The sequence below is a fragment of the Python bivittatus genome, unplaced genomic scaffold (assembly GCF_059951505.1).
Source record: "Python bivittatus isolate LINGU-HERP-01145 unplaced genomic scaffold, Pbiv_v1 ctg000960_np1212, whole genome shotgun sequence".
In the NCBI taxonomy this organism is placed as follows: Eukaryota; Metazoa; Chordata; class Lepidosauria; order Squamata; family Pythonidae; genus Python; species Python bivittatus.
In genome coordinates this window covers 13,068,007-13,087,173 of record NW_028277124.1, presented here as the reverse complement: position 1 = coordinate 13,087,173, position 19,167 = coordinate 13,068,007, and the positions used below count along the sequence as shown (strand labels likewise).

At 39.1% G+C, this 19,167-nt stretch overlaps 1 protein-coding gene across 4 annotated transcripts in view; it reads left to right on the top strand.

Annotated features, from left to right (window-relative positions):
* The window catches only part of LCORL (ligand dependent nuclear receptor corepressor like), an 80,981-nt gene that overhangs the window by 16,557 nt on the left and 45,257 nt on the right, over positions 1 to 19,167 (top strand). For all 4 annotated transcript variants that reach the window (XM_088131566.1, XM_088131565.1, XM_088131569.1 and 1 more), the window contains one exon: positions 16,985 to 17,050. In XM_088131566.1, the coding sequence (XP_087987692.1) occupies positions 16,985 to 17,050 (66 nt within the window). The remainder of the gene's footprint in view (positions 1 to 16,984; positions 17,051 to 19,167) is intronic.

Sequence of the window (19,167 nt, the reverse complement as noted above, 5' to 3'; positions counted from 1 at the left end):
TTCTGTTTTTTCCCCTCAGTTTCGATTTACTTTCATTGTTTATTTGGCCAGTCAGCTAGGTAAGTGCGCTTATTAGTTCTTTATCTTTATTTTTTTGCATTAGTCATTTTAATTTTAATAAAAGGAATGCAATTACCTTCCAGGGCAAAAGTATCGAGTTAAATCAAATAAATTTGGTGTGTAAGTCTACTGAAAAAAATTACTTAAAATTTTTGCCTTTTATAATTCAGTAACTCCCCCTGCCATACCCTAAATTTTCACAAAGGGTGGCATTGAAAAATTTTCCGCTCCTTAGGGGGGTGGCGGCTTCAAAAAGGTTGAGAATCACTGCTCTAGAGGTAATTTGAGCTGTGTGATATAGAAGTACTTGTAAATATATAAAAAGTACAGCATCGATGCTGATATTTGTTTTATAACAGGTTAGAAAATAACTAATCCAAACCAAGCAATGGGTCTTGTTGCTGTATTGAATAGCCTTCTGTAGCTGAATCTTTTCAGTGCTTGACCCAATGTAGAGTGTCTAGTTTAAACTTACTGTTAGTCTCAATTTTGAGTCTCCTTTGGAAAGGCACACAAAGGTACAGGGAGGAATGTCCTAGGAACTAAATGGATTTCTAAATATGTAATTTACAAGTTTATATGTATGTGTGGAAGGAAATGTATTACATTTCCCTATGGGCAAGTAAAATATGTCTGATTAAGAACCATGGTCCTATTGCCAAATATATCTCGGGGCGGGGGGGAAGAGATTTAGTTATCTAAAGTCCTGACATCTGAATTGACCTAATGAATGCAAGCATTTTCAACTGTTCAGATGAATTCCTTTCCTTTCTTTTTATGCCCTTTAAGTTATTGGTCCTGTTTTCCAGATGGAATAATTTAAGCAAATCACATTTATAGAGATTAGTATGGTAAACTTGGTCCAGTAAAAAACTCATGTTAAGTGGCAGATAAATAATTTTCATCATATAATGGTTATGTTCAGTACTCACTACTAGAAAGAACTATATGATTGGTTTCATTCTTTAATATTTTTTTTGTTCTGTACTTGTTCTACAGTATGGTGGCCTTTACAAAGGATTGTCTCCTGGCTTCTGTCCCTTTAATTCCTCTTTGTGGGCATACATTGGTCATATAGTGCCTCCTAGTAGTCAGTAGTGAACATTAACTACTGCATTGCAAAGCCATTAACCATATTAACCCATAAGAGGGAGGTCTTGAGGTTTCTAATATGAGGTCCAGACAAATTAACTCCTATAGCTCTCTAGTCATGAGAGTACAAATGAACAAGAAAGGAAGATGTAGTAGTCATAGCATCCAATTTTCCACATCACTTCTTTGTTAGTGTTCATCCTCCTCTTTTGCAAGGGTGATCTTGCTTCCTCCATAGCTGTGTTGTAACCTTCCAGTTAGGAACAGACCCTCTTCAGAATTCTTCTGTAAACCTTGATCCCTGTTTCTAACCCCCAAATATCTTAGTCCACTGACTTGCCACAATCCAACCTCTCAAATGACTCTTGCTGGTGCTCATCCAGTTCTGTTCAAGAGATACTTCTCCACATTGGGTTTCATTCATTCTGCTTCTAGATATTCATGTGGAATATTCTGTTGATTTGCAATTTGATATTTGTATTTGAACAAACTACATTTTATTCTGTTGGTATGCTAGTTCTCCTCCCCAAAACAATCACTGAAATATTTTACTACTACTCTCTGTGTTTTCAGTAAACAAATATCCAGTTTGAGAAACAATGGTTATATGTGAAATTTTTGATATATTTACTAACTTGTGTTAATACCAATGTTAAAGATACTTTGATATGAGTACATTAGCATGAAATTTATGCTTTGTTTTGTTAGATTTGTATATATGTGTACACATAGACATACTCATTCAAGGCTTTGTATAATAACATTCTGAACTGATGTCTGAGTACAAGATAGGAATGATTGTAGCCTTAGTTACTTGCAGTCCAGTCTCAAAATACTATAACACAATTGGATTCAAAGTGGCAAGTACTGTAGCCATTTGTTTGTCAGCCTTGAAGGTGTTCTCCTAATGCTTTAAATTAAAGGTGGGGTGGTGGTGGTGGTCTGAGGGATTTCACCCAGCTGGAAGACGGGATTTGGAGTCCCTGACTTATCATTAGTTCAGATTATTGGGTAGCAGCAGCCCATCCTCTCCAGGAAAAACTGGCTAGTTCTTCTTTCCTTTGTCTTAAGTCAGGACACTTTTTTGGTACAGCAACTACAGTGGGGCAAAAAAGTATTTAGTCAGCCACCAATTGTGCAAGTTCTCCCACTTAAAAAGATGAGAGAGGCCTGTAATTTTCATCATAGGTATACCTCAACTATGAGAGACAAAATGGGGAAAAAAATCCAGAAAATCACATTGTCTGATTTTTAAAGAATTTATTTGCAAATCATGGTGGAAAATAAGTATTTGGTCAATATCAAAAGTTCATCTCAATACTTTGTTATATATCCTTTGTTGGCAATGACAGAGGTCAAACGTTTTCTGTAAGTCTTCACAAGGTTTTCACACACTGTTGCTGGTATTTTGGCCCATTCCTCCATGCAGATCTCCTCTAGAGCAGTGATGTTTTGGGGCTGTCGCTGGGCAACACAGACTTTCAATTCCCTCCAAAGGTTTTCCATGGGGTTGAGATCTGGAGACTGGTTAGCCCACTCCAGGACCTTGAAATGCTTCTTACGAAGCCACTCCTTCGTTGCCCGGGCAATGTGTTTGGGATCATTGTCATGCTGAAAGACCCAGCCACGTTTCATCTTCAATGCCCTTGCTGATGGAAGGAGGTGTTCACTCAAAATCTCACGATACATGGCCCCATTCATTCTTTCCTTTACACGGATCAGTCGTCCTGGTCCCTTTGCAGAAAAACAGCCCCAAAGCATGATGTTTCCACCCCCGTGCTTCACAGTAGGTATAGTGTTCTTTGGATGCAACTCAACATTCTCTCTCCTCCAAACACAATGAGTTGAGTTTAGACTAAAACGTTCTACTTTGGTTTCATCTGACCATATGACATTCTCCCAATCCTCTTCTGGATCATCCAAATGCTCTCTAGCAAACTTCAGACAGGCCCGGACATGTACTGGCTTAAGCAGGGGGACACTGCACTGGCAGCATAGGATTTGAGTCCCTGGCAGCGTAGTGTGTTACTGATGGTAGCCTTTGTTACTTTGGTCCCAGCTCTCTGCAGGTCATTCACTAGGTCCCCCCATGTGGTTCTGGGATTTTTGCTCACCATTCTTGTGATCATTTTGACCCCACGGGGTGAGATCTTGCATGCAGCCCCAGATCAAGGGAGATTATCAGTGGTCTTGTATGTCTTCCATTTTCTAATTATTGCTCCCACAGTTGATTTCTTCACACCAAGCTGCTTGCCTATTGCAGATTCAGTCTTCCCAGCCTGGTGCAGGTCTACAATTTTGTTTCTGGTGTCCTTCTACAGCTCTTTGGTCTTGGCCATAATGGAGTTTGGAGTGTGACTGTTTGAGGTTGTGGACAGGTGTCTTTTATACTGATAACAAGGTCAAACAGGTGCCATTACAACAGGTAACGAGTGGAGGACAGAGGAGCCTCTTAAAGAAGTAGTTACAGGTCTGTGAGAGCCAGACATCTTGCTTGTTTGTAGGTGACCAAATACTTATTTGCAAATACCACCATGATTTGCAAATAAATTCTTTCAAAATCAGACAATGTGATTTTCTGGATTTTTTTTTCTCATTTTGTCTCTCATAGTTGAGGTATACCTATGATGAAAATTACAGGCCTCTCTCATCTTTTTAAGTGGGACAACTTGCACAACTGGTGGCTGACTAAATACATTTTTGCCCCACTGTACCCTGTGTTGTCTGATACTGTTTTTAAATTCTTTAATTCTTTTACAACTTTCCTTGGGAAAGTCTGTCTGTGCTCCTGCACTCTGAAGATGCCGGTCACAGGTGCTGGCGAAACGTTAGGAAACAAGACTTCAAGACCACAGCCACACAACCCGGAAGACCCACACCAGCCATTTCCTTGGGAAGATTTTATCATGGAAGCCAAGCTATAGATAAATGAAATGAGAACTTTGACAAATGAGGAAATAGATGCTTTAGGTGTTCAGCCTTAAAATTTTAAATGTATGAATGGAAAACAGAAGGGGGTGGATCTTGAATAAATCTTACATTCTTGGGGCAGCAAATTTTAAATTGGAAAGCTTTTGCTGCACTAAATCAATTGAGTTCTGACTTAGAATGTTTAACTTATATTTTAAAGTTTCATTTATTAAAATTATTAAGTGTGGCTATAAATCACCATTGTAATGAAGATACTTATATATTCTAAATAAATACTGGCAAAGTGAGGCTGTGAAATGTCTTGACTTTTAGCGTGCATGAAGTCCTGTTTAATAGGCATGTGGGGAAGATGAGCTAATTACAAAATCAGATGTTAAGTTTATCAAGAACTATGTCTATTCTTGAATAGATTTTTCTTTGATTGCTTATTAAGGTAATAATTTGGAGAATATAATTAAAATGGGAGGAGGGAATCCAATATTTACTTTTTTTTTTAGCAAGTGCCAGCTATGTGCATGGTCTGTTTCCTGGTCTTATGTCTGATTCATATTTGTCAAAAGGTATTTGTGTCTTTCTTTCACTGCTACAGTTTAAATGGCTGTTGATACTTTAGAGCTGTGGGTGGAATCTAATGCTGTGTAACCCATCTGTGTGTAGAACACAAAGCCCTGGTAGGAAAGCTGCAGGTGTTGAGCTCTTCCTAAAGGGCTGTTCTTGTAGAAAAGAAGAAAAAAGACTTGCACTTGAACATCCTGTCCTCATGAAGCCTTCATTGTTAAGCACAGCATAGCTCTTCTGAGTAGGGAAGGGATGTTCACTATTATGTTAAACCAGAAAATGTGGTATGACTCTTTAAGATGTGTGTTGACCTGTAGTTTGATCAGAATAAAAGTAATTATTAAAATAATTATTTGAAAATTTAAAGGGCAAACACTATTTTTTTCTTATGCTCTAGAGTTAAAGATGTAAAATTTAAACTGAACCTTGAAACCAGTTTGAAGAAAAGAAATTTGATAAAAATGGATTTTGTTACATATCAGATCTAGACTGTATTACGTCTTTAATAGTTTGGCACACAGGGCATGAAAAGGTCTATCCATTTTTCAGTTCTTTTTGTACAATGCCAGTCCTTCCAGTAGCAAAATTGAGTATTTTATGCCCAGTTTATTTCAGTTAAGAAGATCTAAGCATACGCTTAATACACACCTCCTTTTAGTCCCTGTCCATGTCCTTGGCTTCTTCCCTATCAGAACCTGCCTGGAACGCATCCTTCAGTCCAGATGCAGACTACCCAAAACTGGCTATTCTGTACACAGAACATTTTGTGCATCCCTAGTTATCCTCAGAATGGTCAGTGGTAAAAGGAAACGAGGCTGCCGAAGAACAGGGTGGCTAGACACCATCAAAGCTGGCACCAGCCAGAGCATAAAACAACTAAAAACGTACAGGATTGGAAAATGTGGAGAGAGCTGGTCCATAGAATTGCTGAGAATCTAACACAATTGAACAGATAGCGTCGTCGTCATCATTTAAATATTCAGATTTCAAAAAGGTAGAATTTGGAAATGCCAACCTAACATTTTATTTATTTATTTAATTTGGTTTATGCTGATTCAATCACAGCCTGGTTCTAAGTGACATACACTCCAATCCAGTAAATAGGTTTCTAAAGAATACTAAATACAATACACACAGTATAACTATATATAATCAAGTCTTATCACATTGAGGAATGCTTGTATCAAAATAAAAGGCTATCTGGTAAAGCCAGATCCTAATGCTTCCCTCAGTGTCAAAAGAGATGGTGAAAATTAGTTGGCCTCAGGCTAACTGTAGACACTTTTTTTAAAATACTTTTTTCGTTGTTTTTGTTTTTAAAAAATGATCATGTAGGAAGCTGAAAGAGCCAAAGGGATCAAATATTTTCAGGATACCTCTGTGTGTGTGTGTAAAACCAAAATAATAGAAGTTTACATAGGAACCATACAACAGCAGATTTGAATAAAAGTGACAATGGATCAAAAATTGTTCCATATGTCACATATTAAAACTTAAAAAATGACATTAAACTGTGCCTCTTTATGCAAGGTAGAAAAATAGCCATAAATAATAACTTGTTTTAATATACTGCAAGGGAAGGAATTTACAGTTAGTTTGTGAGTAGAATGATTCAATTTTTAAATATGTAGGAAAGCAAGCCATAATTAGAATCAAGGAAACATCCTGCTTTACCAACTCTTGGAATTCTTGTGGAGTGTGCAGGAGGATCATCACCCAACAGTGAAGTTCAAAAAGGAGATAGGAAGTGTCCTCAGTCTCAGAGGATAATTTGACACAGGGTATCATTTTGGGTTCATGATCCATGAAAAGAAAAACAGTCTGCCCCTTTCTGGGAACTCTTGGAGAAATACTGCACATGAGGGACCACTGAATGGTCTTGTCTCCAGAATAATACATCTCAGTGAAAGAAAATACTGTGCACATATTGAGTCTTAAGACTCACCCCCTGACTTTGCTGCTAAGCAAGATGGCATTCTGCACAGACTCAGTATAGTAGCCTAAGTTCCACACATGTCTTCCTAACATTCATTCTTGATTTCCAAAAGAAAATCACAGAGGGCCTCAATCTTTTGAAGTATATAGTTCAGTGAACTGGTGGACCAGCCTCACCTGTGTAGCAGTAAGGGTGCACTGCAGAAAAGTACCCTGAGCAGTCAGTCAAGGAGTGGGAAATACTCTCCCAAGGCTCATAAACTCAAATCTTCTAATCCCCAAGGCTCTCAGTGAAATGCAAATCTGGATTTCAGAGGCATTTAAATGGCCTTCCATTAGGTCTCCTACTTCCTTGATTTTTGTGATGTCATTTTAAGGATATAGAATATGCTATACCACCAGTCAAGTTAGAATAGATCCAGGAGGGCTGAACACCTTGGGAAGCTCTGAATATTGAAACAAATAAGTTAATCCATCAATATCTAAATCCAGGAGAATGATCCCTTGCTTAAATACAGGCTTTACATCTGTATGATGTGCAGATGAGCAACCAAGAGGAAAATAAGGTTATAATTCTTTAGTTATATAAATTATTCCCCATGGCAAGCAAGCAGGAAGAGTACATTTAATCTAGAAATCCAGCTATCTCTTTTCTCCACAAAACAGTATTTTGTAGTGCTTTACATGCTTCAAAGATTATTAGTTACTTTGGAATGCACAGACGCAAGTGAACCACCCATTTAGAACAGCTGTGACTTTAAACCATTGACCCATTAGACAGCCAGTTTGGTGTAATGGAGAAGGTGCTGGCATAGAAACCAGGAGACTATGAGTTTAAGGCCTCCCTTAAGCAAGAATGCAGCTTGGATAAAGGAGGTAGATAGGAATAAAAAAGAAGCTGAAATGAAAGAACTTGTAATAACAGCAGAAATGGTAGAGAAAAGGGCAAGGAAGATCAAAAATTGGTCAGTGCCAGGTGAAGATGAACTGCATGGTTTTTGGTTGAAACATCTGACTGCTCTGCACCCACTCATTGCCAAGCAGTTTAGCAACATACTGCAAGGAGGTGAAATTGAAGATTGGTTCACATCTGGCAAAAGCTACCTGATAATGAAAGATCCAGCAAAAGGGGCAGCACCAGACAACTACAGGCCAATTATGTGCTTGCCAACAACTTTCAAATTGCTAACTAGGGTGGTAGCTGATGCAGTCGAACAGCACCTAGTTGAAAACAAGCTCTTTCCATCTGAGCAGAAATGAAACCGCCCAAACAGCAGAGGGACAAAAGATCAGCTCCTAATTGAGAAGATGATTTTGGAAAACTCTAAGAGAAGGAAGACCAACTTGAACGTAGCTTGGACTGATTACAAGAAGACATTCAACTTCCTGCCGCATGACTGGATAATCAAGCGCCTAGAAATAACAGGAGTCAATAGAAACATTAGAAGCTTCATGCAAAGATCAATGGCACAGTGGAAGACACAGTTGCTGGTCAATGGCAATAGACTGAGAGAAGTTAACATCAAAAGAGGAATCTTTCAAGGAGACTAACTATCACCACTACTGTTTGCCATTGCACTGATTCCTCTGTCAACAATACTGAACAAGTCAAGCCATGGCTATCAAACATCAAAAACATCTGCCAGGTTATCCCACCTCCTTTACATGGGCGATCTGAGGCTGTATGGAAAAACACCATCTGAAATGGAATCATTGCTCAACACTGCAGATATACAGCCAAGATATTGCAATGGAGTATGGACTGGACAAATGTGCCACCCTTACCATCAACAGGGAAAAAATAGCGAAAACTGAAGGAATCAAGATGCCCTATAGAAATAACATCAAGAGTCTGGATAAAGAAGATAAGCACAAATACCTGGGCATCCTTTAGGCTGACAACATCAAGCATGGTCAAGAAGAAGGTTGGAAGTGAATACATCAGAAGAGTGAAGATCTTAAAATCCAAACTCAGTGGAGGAAATGCCATCAAGCCAATTAACACCTGGGCAATTCTAGTTGTTAGATATACAGCTGAAATAGTGGACTGGACTCAAGCTGAACTAAAATCCCTGGACAGGAAGGCCAGAAAAATAACGACAATGAATCATGCCCTTCTTCCACTCAGACCAGAAAAATAATGACAGTGAATTGTGCCCTTTCACTTTTGCAGGAGCATAGGTGGATGTGGAATGTTACAGGTACACCAGACAGTTGAAGAAGAAAAAAGGACATTGGAAGAATGTCTGAAAGACAGTGAAGAAGATGCACTGAAGCTAGTACACCATGAAGGCTTACTGAGTACCAAAGAAACCAAACAGGCCTATAAGAAAGACTAAATGAAGAATAGAAAAGAGACATGGCAAGGCAAAGTATTTATTTATTTATTTTATTAAAATTTTCAACCGCCCATCTCCCCCCCAATGGGGGAACTCTGGGCGATTCACAATAAACACTAGAACATAAATATATAAACACACAAAACCATAAATTAAAACGTAACTAAAAAGAAGAAGGAGAGACCAACGGGATGAAAACCTGAGGCTGAAGGCCGAAGCCTCTATGGGGCTAGCCATCCCCATGCTTGAGGTATTCTCACCCCACCCCAGGCCAGGTGGCAGAACCAGGTCTTCCAAACCTTATGGAAGGCCAGGAGTGTGGGGCTAATCGCATCTCCGGGGGCAGGATGATCCAAAGAGCAGGGGCTACTGCAGAGAAGGCCTGCCTTCTGGACCCTGCCAGTCGAAGTACTTTCACTGAGGGGGTCCAAAGCATGCCCTCTCTGTGTGATCGGGTGGGATGGGTTGAAGTCATAGGGGAGAGGCGGTCCCTTAGATAACCTGGTCCCATGCCATGTAGGGCTTTAAAGGTGATAACTAACACCTTGAATTGGACCCGGAAGCAAACTGGCACCCAATGCAGTTCGCGGAGCAGAGGCGTTATATGGGCCCTCCTTGGGGCACCAACAATAGCCCGCATGGCTGCATTCTGGACCAGCTGTAGCTTCCAGATACTCTTCAAGGGTAGCTCCATGTAGAGCACATTGCAGTAGTCTATCTGGGAGATAACAAGGACGTGAGTGACTGTTCGAAGGGCATCCCGATCCAGGAAAGGGCGTAACTGATGCACAACCCGAAGTTGTGCAGAGGCCCTCCTTGCCATGGCTGCAACCTGCTCTTCAAGCAGGAGCTGTGAGTCTAGGAGGACCCCCAGATTACGCACTGGGTCTGTCTGGGGCAGTGCCACCCCATCCAGCACCAAAGATGACAAAATCCCGGATACAGAGGAACCATTAACCCACAGCCACTCCGTCTTACCAGGGTTCAGTCGAAGCCTGTTGCTCCTTATCCAGACCCTTACAGCCTCCAGGCACCGCGAAAGGGTGGCCACAGCATCACTTACTTCACCAGGGATGGAGATGTATAGCTGCGTATCATCGGCATACTGATGATACCTCACCCCATGATGATGGATGATCTCGCCCAGCAGTTTCATGTAGATGTTGAAAAGGAGTGGAGAGAGAACCGAACCCTGCAGCACCCCACAAAGGAGGGGCTGAGGATGGGACCTCTTGCTCCCTATCACCACCGATTGGGATCGGCCCTGGAGAAAGGAGGTGAACCAGCGCAAGACCGTGCCGCCCACCCCCAATTCCCTTTACATGGCCAGTACACAAATTAGCAGGCAAAGCAGTTAACAAAAAAACCTGGCAATGGCTAAGAACAGGAAAGTTGAAGAAAGAAATGGAGAGGCTAATTCTGGCTGCACAAGATCAAGCCTTAAGAACAAATGCATATAAAGCCACAATTGAGAAGACAGCAAATGCCACTTCTGCAAAGAAGCTGAAGAAACAGTGGACCACCTAGTTAGCTGCTGCAAGGAGATTGCACAGAGTGACTACAAACAACAGCATGACGAAGTAGCAACAATGGTGCATTGGAATATCTGCAAGAAATACCATTTGCCTGCAAGCAAGAACTGATGGGACCACAAATCAGACAGAATAATAGAAAATCAAGAAGCTAAAGTGCTCTGGGACTTCAGAATTCAAACAGACAAGCACCTGCCACACAACACCCCAGACTTAATAATGGTTGATGAGAAAAACAAAAAAGTCTGGGGACATTGCAATACCTGGAGACAGCAGAGTAGAAGAGAAAGGACTGAGAAAATCACAAAACATAAAGATCTGCAAATGGAAGTAGAATGATTATGGCAAAAGAAAACAAAGATAGTATCAATAGTTATAGACGCTTTAGGTGCGATCTCAAAACATCTGGAGAACCACTTGAACACCATGGGCATTGACAAAATCACCCTCAGTCAGTTGCAAGAGACAGCTTTACTTGGAACAGCTTATATCCTGCGATGATACCTTTAAGACCATCAAACAACATCTGCCTATCCCATGTCCTTGGAAAGGACTCGATAGGTGGATAAAAATGCCAAATCCAGTCTAAACATCTGGCTGACTGTGCAACCAACCATAATAATAATAGAAGCATCTTTTTTCATGCTTGTGAAGGAGACTGAAAAAAATACATTGCTGTTTGAAAAAGGTGCTGTGCTCATGGTCCTGTGTGTTCTGAAGCACTTCTTCCAAATATTTTTTTAAGCATACAGAGCCCTAATACTTTGATGTTTATGTCTATTTGACAATGAGTAGAAGAGGCAGTTCTTTCATAATGCTTGTGTTCAAAAGAATTCCTTCTACTGGGGCTGAGTTTTTGGCATTTGCACTGCTGTTTCTTATTCTGTTTTGTTTTTAGTTTAGTGAACCAGAAAAAGGTGAAATAATGCAATCCTTGAATTAAGCTATTTTTTAAAAAAAAACAAAAAACAAAAGCGCTCTGGTAAAATAAGTCCATGTAACAGACCAGGAGCTTGCATGATGTTGAAAATGTGTTTGCTTTGAACTCAGGATAAACCAGCCCCACTCGCGCTGTTCAGCCTGAATGTTCTATCGCCCTGAAAAAGCAGCAGCAGAATACATATCCAGCCTACTTACCTGTACTTTTAAATTGCCCATAGTAGGGAGGGTGCTGACTTACCAGGTAGATAGAGAGGAATTCGGCAGCAAGTAATCATCTTCTGTCTGGACAGGGGTTTATTATTCAAAATGCCTCCATGTAGATAATGAGGATGTGGTGTGTCTGATTTCAGAGCCAGAGTGCTGACCAGCTACATTTTCAACAAAGCCTAGGAATATCATGATTGGTTGTGCCAAAGAGGGAATGGGTGAGCCATGGAATTGGGGCAGTGGGTGGGGCCTAGTGGCTCAATCCCACTATAGTTAAGAAGGTGAGGTAACTGGAAACCTTAGAGTGCACTGCTAGGTGATTAAGTGATTGGAAGCCCTAATGCAATCCAAGAAATCTCATTCCACAGCTGGGGTTCTAGATGGTACATTTGAGATTGGTCTTTCCACTGGAAGTTCTAGCCTTATCTTCCTGGTTCAGGTGGTTCACCCCAGCAGCCAAAAGGTCTCTCCACTAGAAAAGAAGATATCTCAAATGGAAGAATTGCCTCAGCCATGAGTCTCCTAGGTGTTGTGGAAATACGTGTCCAGTTGCCTTGCCATATCATGCAGCTATCTGAACAGGAGATAAATGGAGCTCCACAGGTGAGGGTATCCTGAGTGCTTGAATGTTGAGGCAGGCTGATGTTGAGTAAGCATCCATCTCCTCCCCCCCCCCCCTTCAATGGAACTTTGCAGCAATTATGACGTGTCTTTAAGAGTGCTGATGATAGTCATTAGATGCCAAGGTGATCCTGCACAGTTGGTTTGGGGATAGTACAGCTGATGCTAACAAACTGTGTTTGATAGGCTGCATTGTTCATAACTATGGCTCCACTAACTGACCATAACTATGAAAACCAGAATGAAGTCTGTCTGCTCTGACAGCCAGTTTTCAAGCACATCGTTTATCTGTTATATGAGCCACATCTAGCACTTTGATTTGAAGAAGCAGTCATTTGTACCTGGATCCTGCAGAATAAGATGCTTGTTGTTAATACAGCAATAGCAGATGGCCCTTTGCCTTGCCCCAGCCTTGCCAGTGCACTTGAAAGAGAATCAGGATGTGCTTTCTTGCTCATAACTGCTTTATCCGCTGCAGTGCTTCAGCGCCTTTGTTTTTCAGAACACTAGCTCCAATCAAACAGGACGAAATCCAGCATGTGCTAGGCTGCTTACATGGGGCCAGATACCATTTGGGATAGTTTCTCTTCAAATTGGTGCTGAGGCTAAGCTGATCCAAGGTAGTACTCCTTTTACAGGGTAGCACTCCTTTTACAGCCAGGGACCAGATAATCAGTTTTTGCAGAGAACTCCAGTTGAGCAGAACGTCATCAGTCCTGGTCCTTCCAGAAAGAGACAAGGCAGTTATTTTTCCAGGTTCTCTCCAAATAGTTGCTTGGGATAATGGTGTCAAATTACAGGAGGACAGATCCCAGTTTACATGTTAAACAAATAACTTCATATTGATAAGGGAAGTTTGACAGTGGAACCTATTTAGAAATGTGTCTTTAACTGGAGGCTAGTCAACAGACAGGGATGCTTTGTTTTGCTTTCTTGCACTAAGCAAGGAACTGGAGTTGATGGCCTAAATCACTCCTTCCAATTTTGAGTCTGTGAACCAGAATCAACAGTGATCTGTCAAGGGAACTCAATCAGTAGATCAGTAGATAGCACTACCATACCCAGTAAGCCAAGACCTGTGGTGAGAGAGCTGCTCACCTTTCTGCTTGAAACCAAAGAAGAGGAAATAAACTTCCACTAAATGACTATTTTTTCTTACCTCAGTCAGCTGCCCAGATACCTTGCTTCGCTCACTTTGTAAACTTGTTTAAAAAAAAAAACTTAACATATCCTTCTATGCTAATTAATTTTTAAAGTATATAGTGATAAAACACTTAATTTGCACATAATTAAAAGTTCCCATGCCCAGTATCACATTTTCCCAATACTTAACTTCTGTCTTCCTTAAGAGAGAACTTTAGTTATGCCTAACTATAAATTGTTTCTTAATCTCTTAAAGTGTGTGTGTGTGTAGAGAGAGAGAGAGAGAAAGAGTGTGTAATTTGGCTGCCATGAATTTTAGAACTACTATATCTGAATTGCCAAAGTTCAAACAACTAGGGCATGGATGGTGCAAAGAGTAAAATTTCTCTATCTCTTTTTTGCCACCTAGTGCTAGATTAGATTTTCCAACCTTGGTTCCTTTAGGTATTTTCATTTACAATGTCTACAATTGTTGGCTTTTGGCCATAGAGGGCAAAACTAATGAGAGTTGTAGTCCAAAAAGCTTGAGGAACACGTGTTGGAGAAGGCTAATCTAAAGCATGAAACTGCTTCCTGTACAAAATAGAAAACGGCAATAAACAGAATTATTTTGGTTAATTACTCATTAGTTGGAAAGCTCTGTAGAGGAGACTGAAAGCTGGTCCAGGACTAGAATAATTTAAGCCCCAAATTCTGAAGCATAAGTGTCCATCTAAAATATCAAAATCAGTAATTTCAGTTTCAGTCTTTTTTTTCCAGCTTTGTATTTATTTCAGCCTATTTTGCTTTCTTTGCCATTTTGTTTTGAAATAGTCTATGAAGTTGTGTATTTTTTTGTGCTCTGGAAAGCGCTTCACACATAATTGAATTATGTGAATTTTTGAGCATAACTGAACTCTGGAGAGCCAGTATGATTAATATGTTGGACTGGCGGTTGGGGCAGCATGACCTAGTCTACCTTCAGCCATAACAGTTTCCTCGGTGTCTTTGGGATAGTCACTCACCCAGCTCAGTCTCCCTCACAGGGCTGTTGCTATGTGAAAAAATAGAAGGGAGCACTATGTAGAACACATTGAGTAAATAAGTTTTAATTTGATAAGATTACACTAAAGGGAGAATCAAATGAATCTGACACTTTCTTCAGTTTTTGGTGTCTAAAGAAATAAATATTTTCTGAGTAGGACTTCAGTAGATGTTATTATCAAGTACATAGGCTGCTACAACTGGGCTACATGACAAAAAAGTCTGTATTGCTTTGTGCCATCTAGTGGCCATCCAGATTCTTGCAGTCCAGATTTGGCAACCCTAGAAATGCATAAAAATAATAAAATGTAGATCATGTATCCTGTAAGAATAAACAAATACAATTTTGTTACTTTCTTTTCCTGTGCCTAACATCTACCCCAGTTTCTAGGAAAGGTCTGATTAATTGGTTGATTATGTGCCATCAAGTCATTTTCAACTCCTAACAACCATATAGATAGATTTTCTCCATGATGATCTCAAGTGGGAAAAGAAAACATTCTTTTTCTCCTTTCCTTGCCTTTCCTCTTACTGAGATTGGCTACATCCCTAACTGAGAGGATGGAAATGCCCCACACCATTTTTTTGTGAGTTCATATTTAGTTTTAAATTTTAAATAAAAGCTCTTAACATCTTGTCCAATTACAATTTCATGGAGAAGAAAGGGGGCAGTTTGCAGATAGACTGTGCAATTCCCACCAGATGGAACTCTAACATGGGCTGTATTTCCATGGAATACAGTACGTATTTACATGAAGTACAGTTAAAAGGATGAATCTAAGATACCAGTTTCTATCTGACTGAAATTAAGCGATGTTCCAAAAAGCTTATTGGAATAGAGTATTTAGAACAGAAATTAGAAAAAACATAGCTTTTATGTTCCCTCAGGTTGTATTTTGAGGAGTAAAAACTTATTTTAAAAGGTAAATGTTTTATAAAAACTTTGGAGCTTATTTGTAAGGTATTCTTAGATCTTAAATCTACACCTTTACTGTAAGTCTTTTTTATTATTGTCATTGGAATCTGTAGGAATTATTCAGGACTTCTGTTAGCAAATACAAAATGTCATGGTTTGTTAATAGAAGCTTGTTGGATAAACTACAATAGCTGGGTTGACACAGTATAAATTTCATTATTTAATTAGTTTACATCCAGCCTGCCCAGGTAATATTCAGACCACTCATTCATTTGATTTTCCTCACAATAGCCGTGTAAAGTAGATTGGGCTGAGAGAAAGAGTCACTGGTCCAGAGTTATCCAGTGGGTTTCCATGGGTAAGATTGTTAGTACTCATCTAATATACCACCCTGTCTCTTTGCAAACCAGAAGGTACTCAGATTGCCTCTTAACTTCCCCCCTCAAAGAAAACCCTATAAAAAAGCCAAATTCTTTGACATTAACCACTTTAGAATACTTTGTAGGAGGAAGGACATAAAAAGGATGCTGAAGAGCTGCATATAGTTTTGCACTTCTGGCTTATATGTCAGTGATTTTTACACCCATCCCTCAGCATCTGTATATTACACATATTGCAAATTTGTATATCGCAAATATTTGCAAAGATGCTGTTATTAATGAGTCATGTAATTCCATGCAATCAGGACAAGGATAATCTTTTGTATAATATTTATATTAACATAGAAAGTTGTTCTTAATGAATCATATTGTTCCTTATTACAATGGTAAATCACAGCACAGTGCAACTTAATAGACTAGTGCTTGCTTTAACTTTATTGATTAGTCTTACAACCATATCAACAAGAATAAGAAACATCAGCAAAGGTGAAACAAATAACTAATACATAAAATCCATGATACAATAAAATATTATAATAATAAAATGGGATAGTACTAAATATAATACTACTATAAAATAATAATGTATCGCTAATATCATAAATCCAGATTCATATAAACCATCACCCCTACATGATACTCCAATCTGTTCTATATATCGGGCTCTCAACTGAGCTGCCTTGTCTACAAACCTGTCTAATGTCTCCTTTAGCTTAGTCTCTCCTCCAGTTCATCTCACCTTTTTGGATTTCACCGTCACCTTCATTCTTCACAAATGACCCTGTTCCTAGTTCTTCTATGGGAAGTATCTCCTTGTGTTCTCATGGCAACAGAAGCTCTAGATGTTCAGTACTTTGAAAAATAGTTCAGTTCTCACACAGCCCTGATATATAAAGTGTATTCATGATAAAATTTATGTCTTAAAACTTTTGTTGAATCTGTTCTGAATTGTGGTCCATCCTCTGTTGTGTCTTTTTTTCATGGAAAGTGATATGGTAGGGATCGTTTTTTACATAAATCCCCATTCATCTGAAGGCGACATGGTAGAGGAAAATGTGTGACGCTAGCTTCCCAGCCATAGCATTTGCAACTGTAAGTTGAGGCTCTGTGTGTGTGTGTGTGTTGGAGGTGGGAAATGCATCTTAATGCCTACAGACAATCAAGTTTTTCTCTAGAATTTCAGTATCAGAAACATTGCCTTTTCTATAACAATATGCCTAAGTGTAGTGATTTTACCTTTTCAGGTGTTACATTTGTGAAACTATTTGATGTATGGTAAAATGTTTTAATTTTTGTTTTTGTTAGGTTTTGAAAGTATTTTAGAAGGGCTTTATGGACCAAGGCTACGAAGAGACCTCAGTTTATTTGAAGGTAAATAATAACATATTAAAAACTAGCATCTTAATTGTATGTCATTTTAAAACATTTTTTTAACATTGAGAAATCTTGCTGGAGCATTTTAATATAAATACAGCAGTCTACAGTTTATCATTGAAGGTTACTGTTTGTTCTCATTTAAAGTTATTGTTTAAAATGGCAAACATGCAATTAGGTTTTTAATCTATGAAGTCCTTGAATTAATTAAACCAATCTAGTGTTTTCTGCATTTAGAACACTGAAACTTTTATTCCTTTCATTAAGAATCTTAGAAAAGGAAAGATAGTAATAGCATTGAATTGGGTAGGAAGTGATTAAACCTGAAAAGTATAATGATTTCATATCAACTTGTTATTGTTTAAATATGTATTTTTCTGCAATGTAATTTGTTTCTTTTGTTTTTGTAAAATAATGCCATTCCATTGGAAAACAAAAGAACAATTATTTAGTGGCAACTGATTTAGCTACATAGCGTCAGTAGAATCAGACAAAGAAATTTGGGGGTGGCTAAAATTTCAGAACTCTCAATAGGAGTTCATATGTTTAAATGTTTCCCCATGGGGGAAAGAGGTTTCCCAGACAGCATCATCTTGATCATTAATGGTGTATGGTAAAGATGATACCAAGAGGCAGTACAGATCACAATAGCATAAGGAGAGGCACTTATTTTGCCCTTCAGATGTCATGGAATTGCTATTAAGGAGTAAGAAGTGTTTGTTGGGAATATATCTGTCCCATGAGATATATTCTACGTGATGATACTTCAACTGACATTGATAGCATCTTGCTGCCTGGGGATCTAATTTGGAGGATCACATGGTTGGATGGCATGCTTTCATTTATTGATACAAGACTGAAGTATCTCAGAAGATAGGTGTGTTTGGAGAAAAAGAAATAGGGTGGTCTGGATGAGGGTATTTAGAAACTAGAAGGCAGCATCGGATATAATGGCAGCAGATAGGTAGCCCATTTGTGATAAAAAAAAAAGTGATAACTCTAGAGTTGGGAATTACTTTCTCCACTTTAACCATTTTCCTGCCAGCAGCAGTCCTCTGGATACTTAATATTGTGCTAAGTAACACTAAGTTGATTAATAGTGAAACATCCTGGCCGAATGTTCAAAACTGCTTTGCACCACAAAAAATTTCATTAGATGAGACTGGGTAAATAAATCCTTGTATGTTAGGCAGGTTTCCCCAGCTAGTGTAAATATTTGACATTTTGAGCAAATGTCAGACAAACAAACAAAAAATGGGTGATGTGGGCAAGTGCTATTCAAAAATGGCTGCTGCAATGTGTGCACAACCAATTATAGGTAGTCCTCACTTAGCAACCACAATTGGGACCGACAACTCCAATGCTAAGTGCCGCAGTCACTAAACGAAATATGCAACCGCGACAGACTTATGATGTTACTTCCCTGTGGGTCATTAAGCAAATCACCATGGTCATTAAGCGAAACCTCACCTGACATGACTTCCTTCTTCTCCATTAACTGCTTATTGCAAGCCACTTGCAAAGCACACAAATGGCGATCATGTGATTGCAGGATGCTGTGATGGTCATAAATGCAAGTATTGGTTGCGAAGCTATTTTGTTTTTACACTGTCATAATTTCGAACAGTTGTTAATCGAGGCAGTCAAGTGAGGACTACCTGTATAAAACATACTATTTGATTTCCTGCCTTTCTCTAGTCTGCCAAAATACTCTCAATCAATTGCAAAATATATTTGACTTTTTGTTTTATAAATAGGCATGTTTACTAATACATCAGGCTGTAGTGAGACTACCAGTGAGGACTGTATAGCTTCTAACCTTATTTTTTGAAATAAAGATGCTTTGAAGGGTTTGCTTTACTTTGCAGTATGACCATTTAAAAAAAAACATTTTCTTAAAAATTAAAATTCAAGTAGGGTAAATCACCAAAGAAGGGACCAATGACACATTGCTGCTCAAGGTGCTATGCGGCGGTGGGGGCTGTAGTGCTAGGGTGTGCTTTTGTTTTGTTTTTTGTTTATGTTGCAGTTAGTACAGAATATCTCAAGTACCCTACCAGCAATCACCTGATTTTGAGTGATGAGTGTCAGGACAGTGGTTCTAGTGGCATATG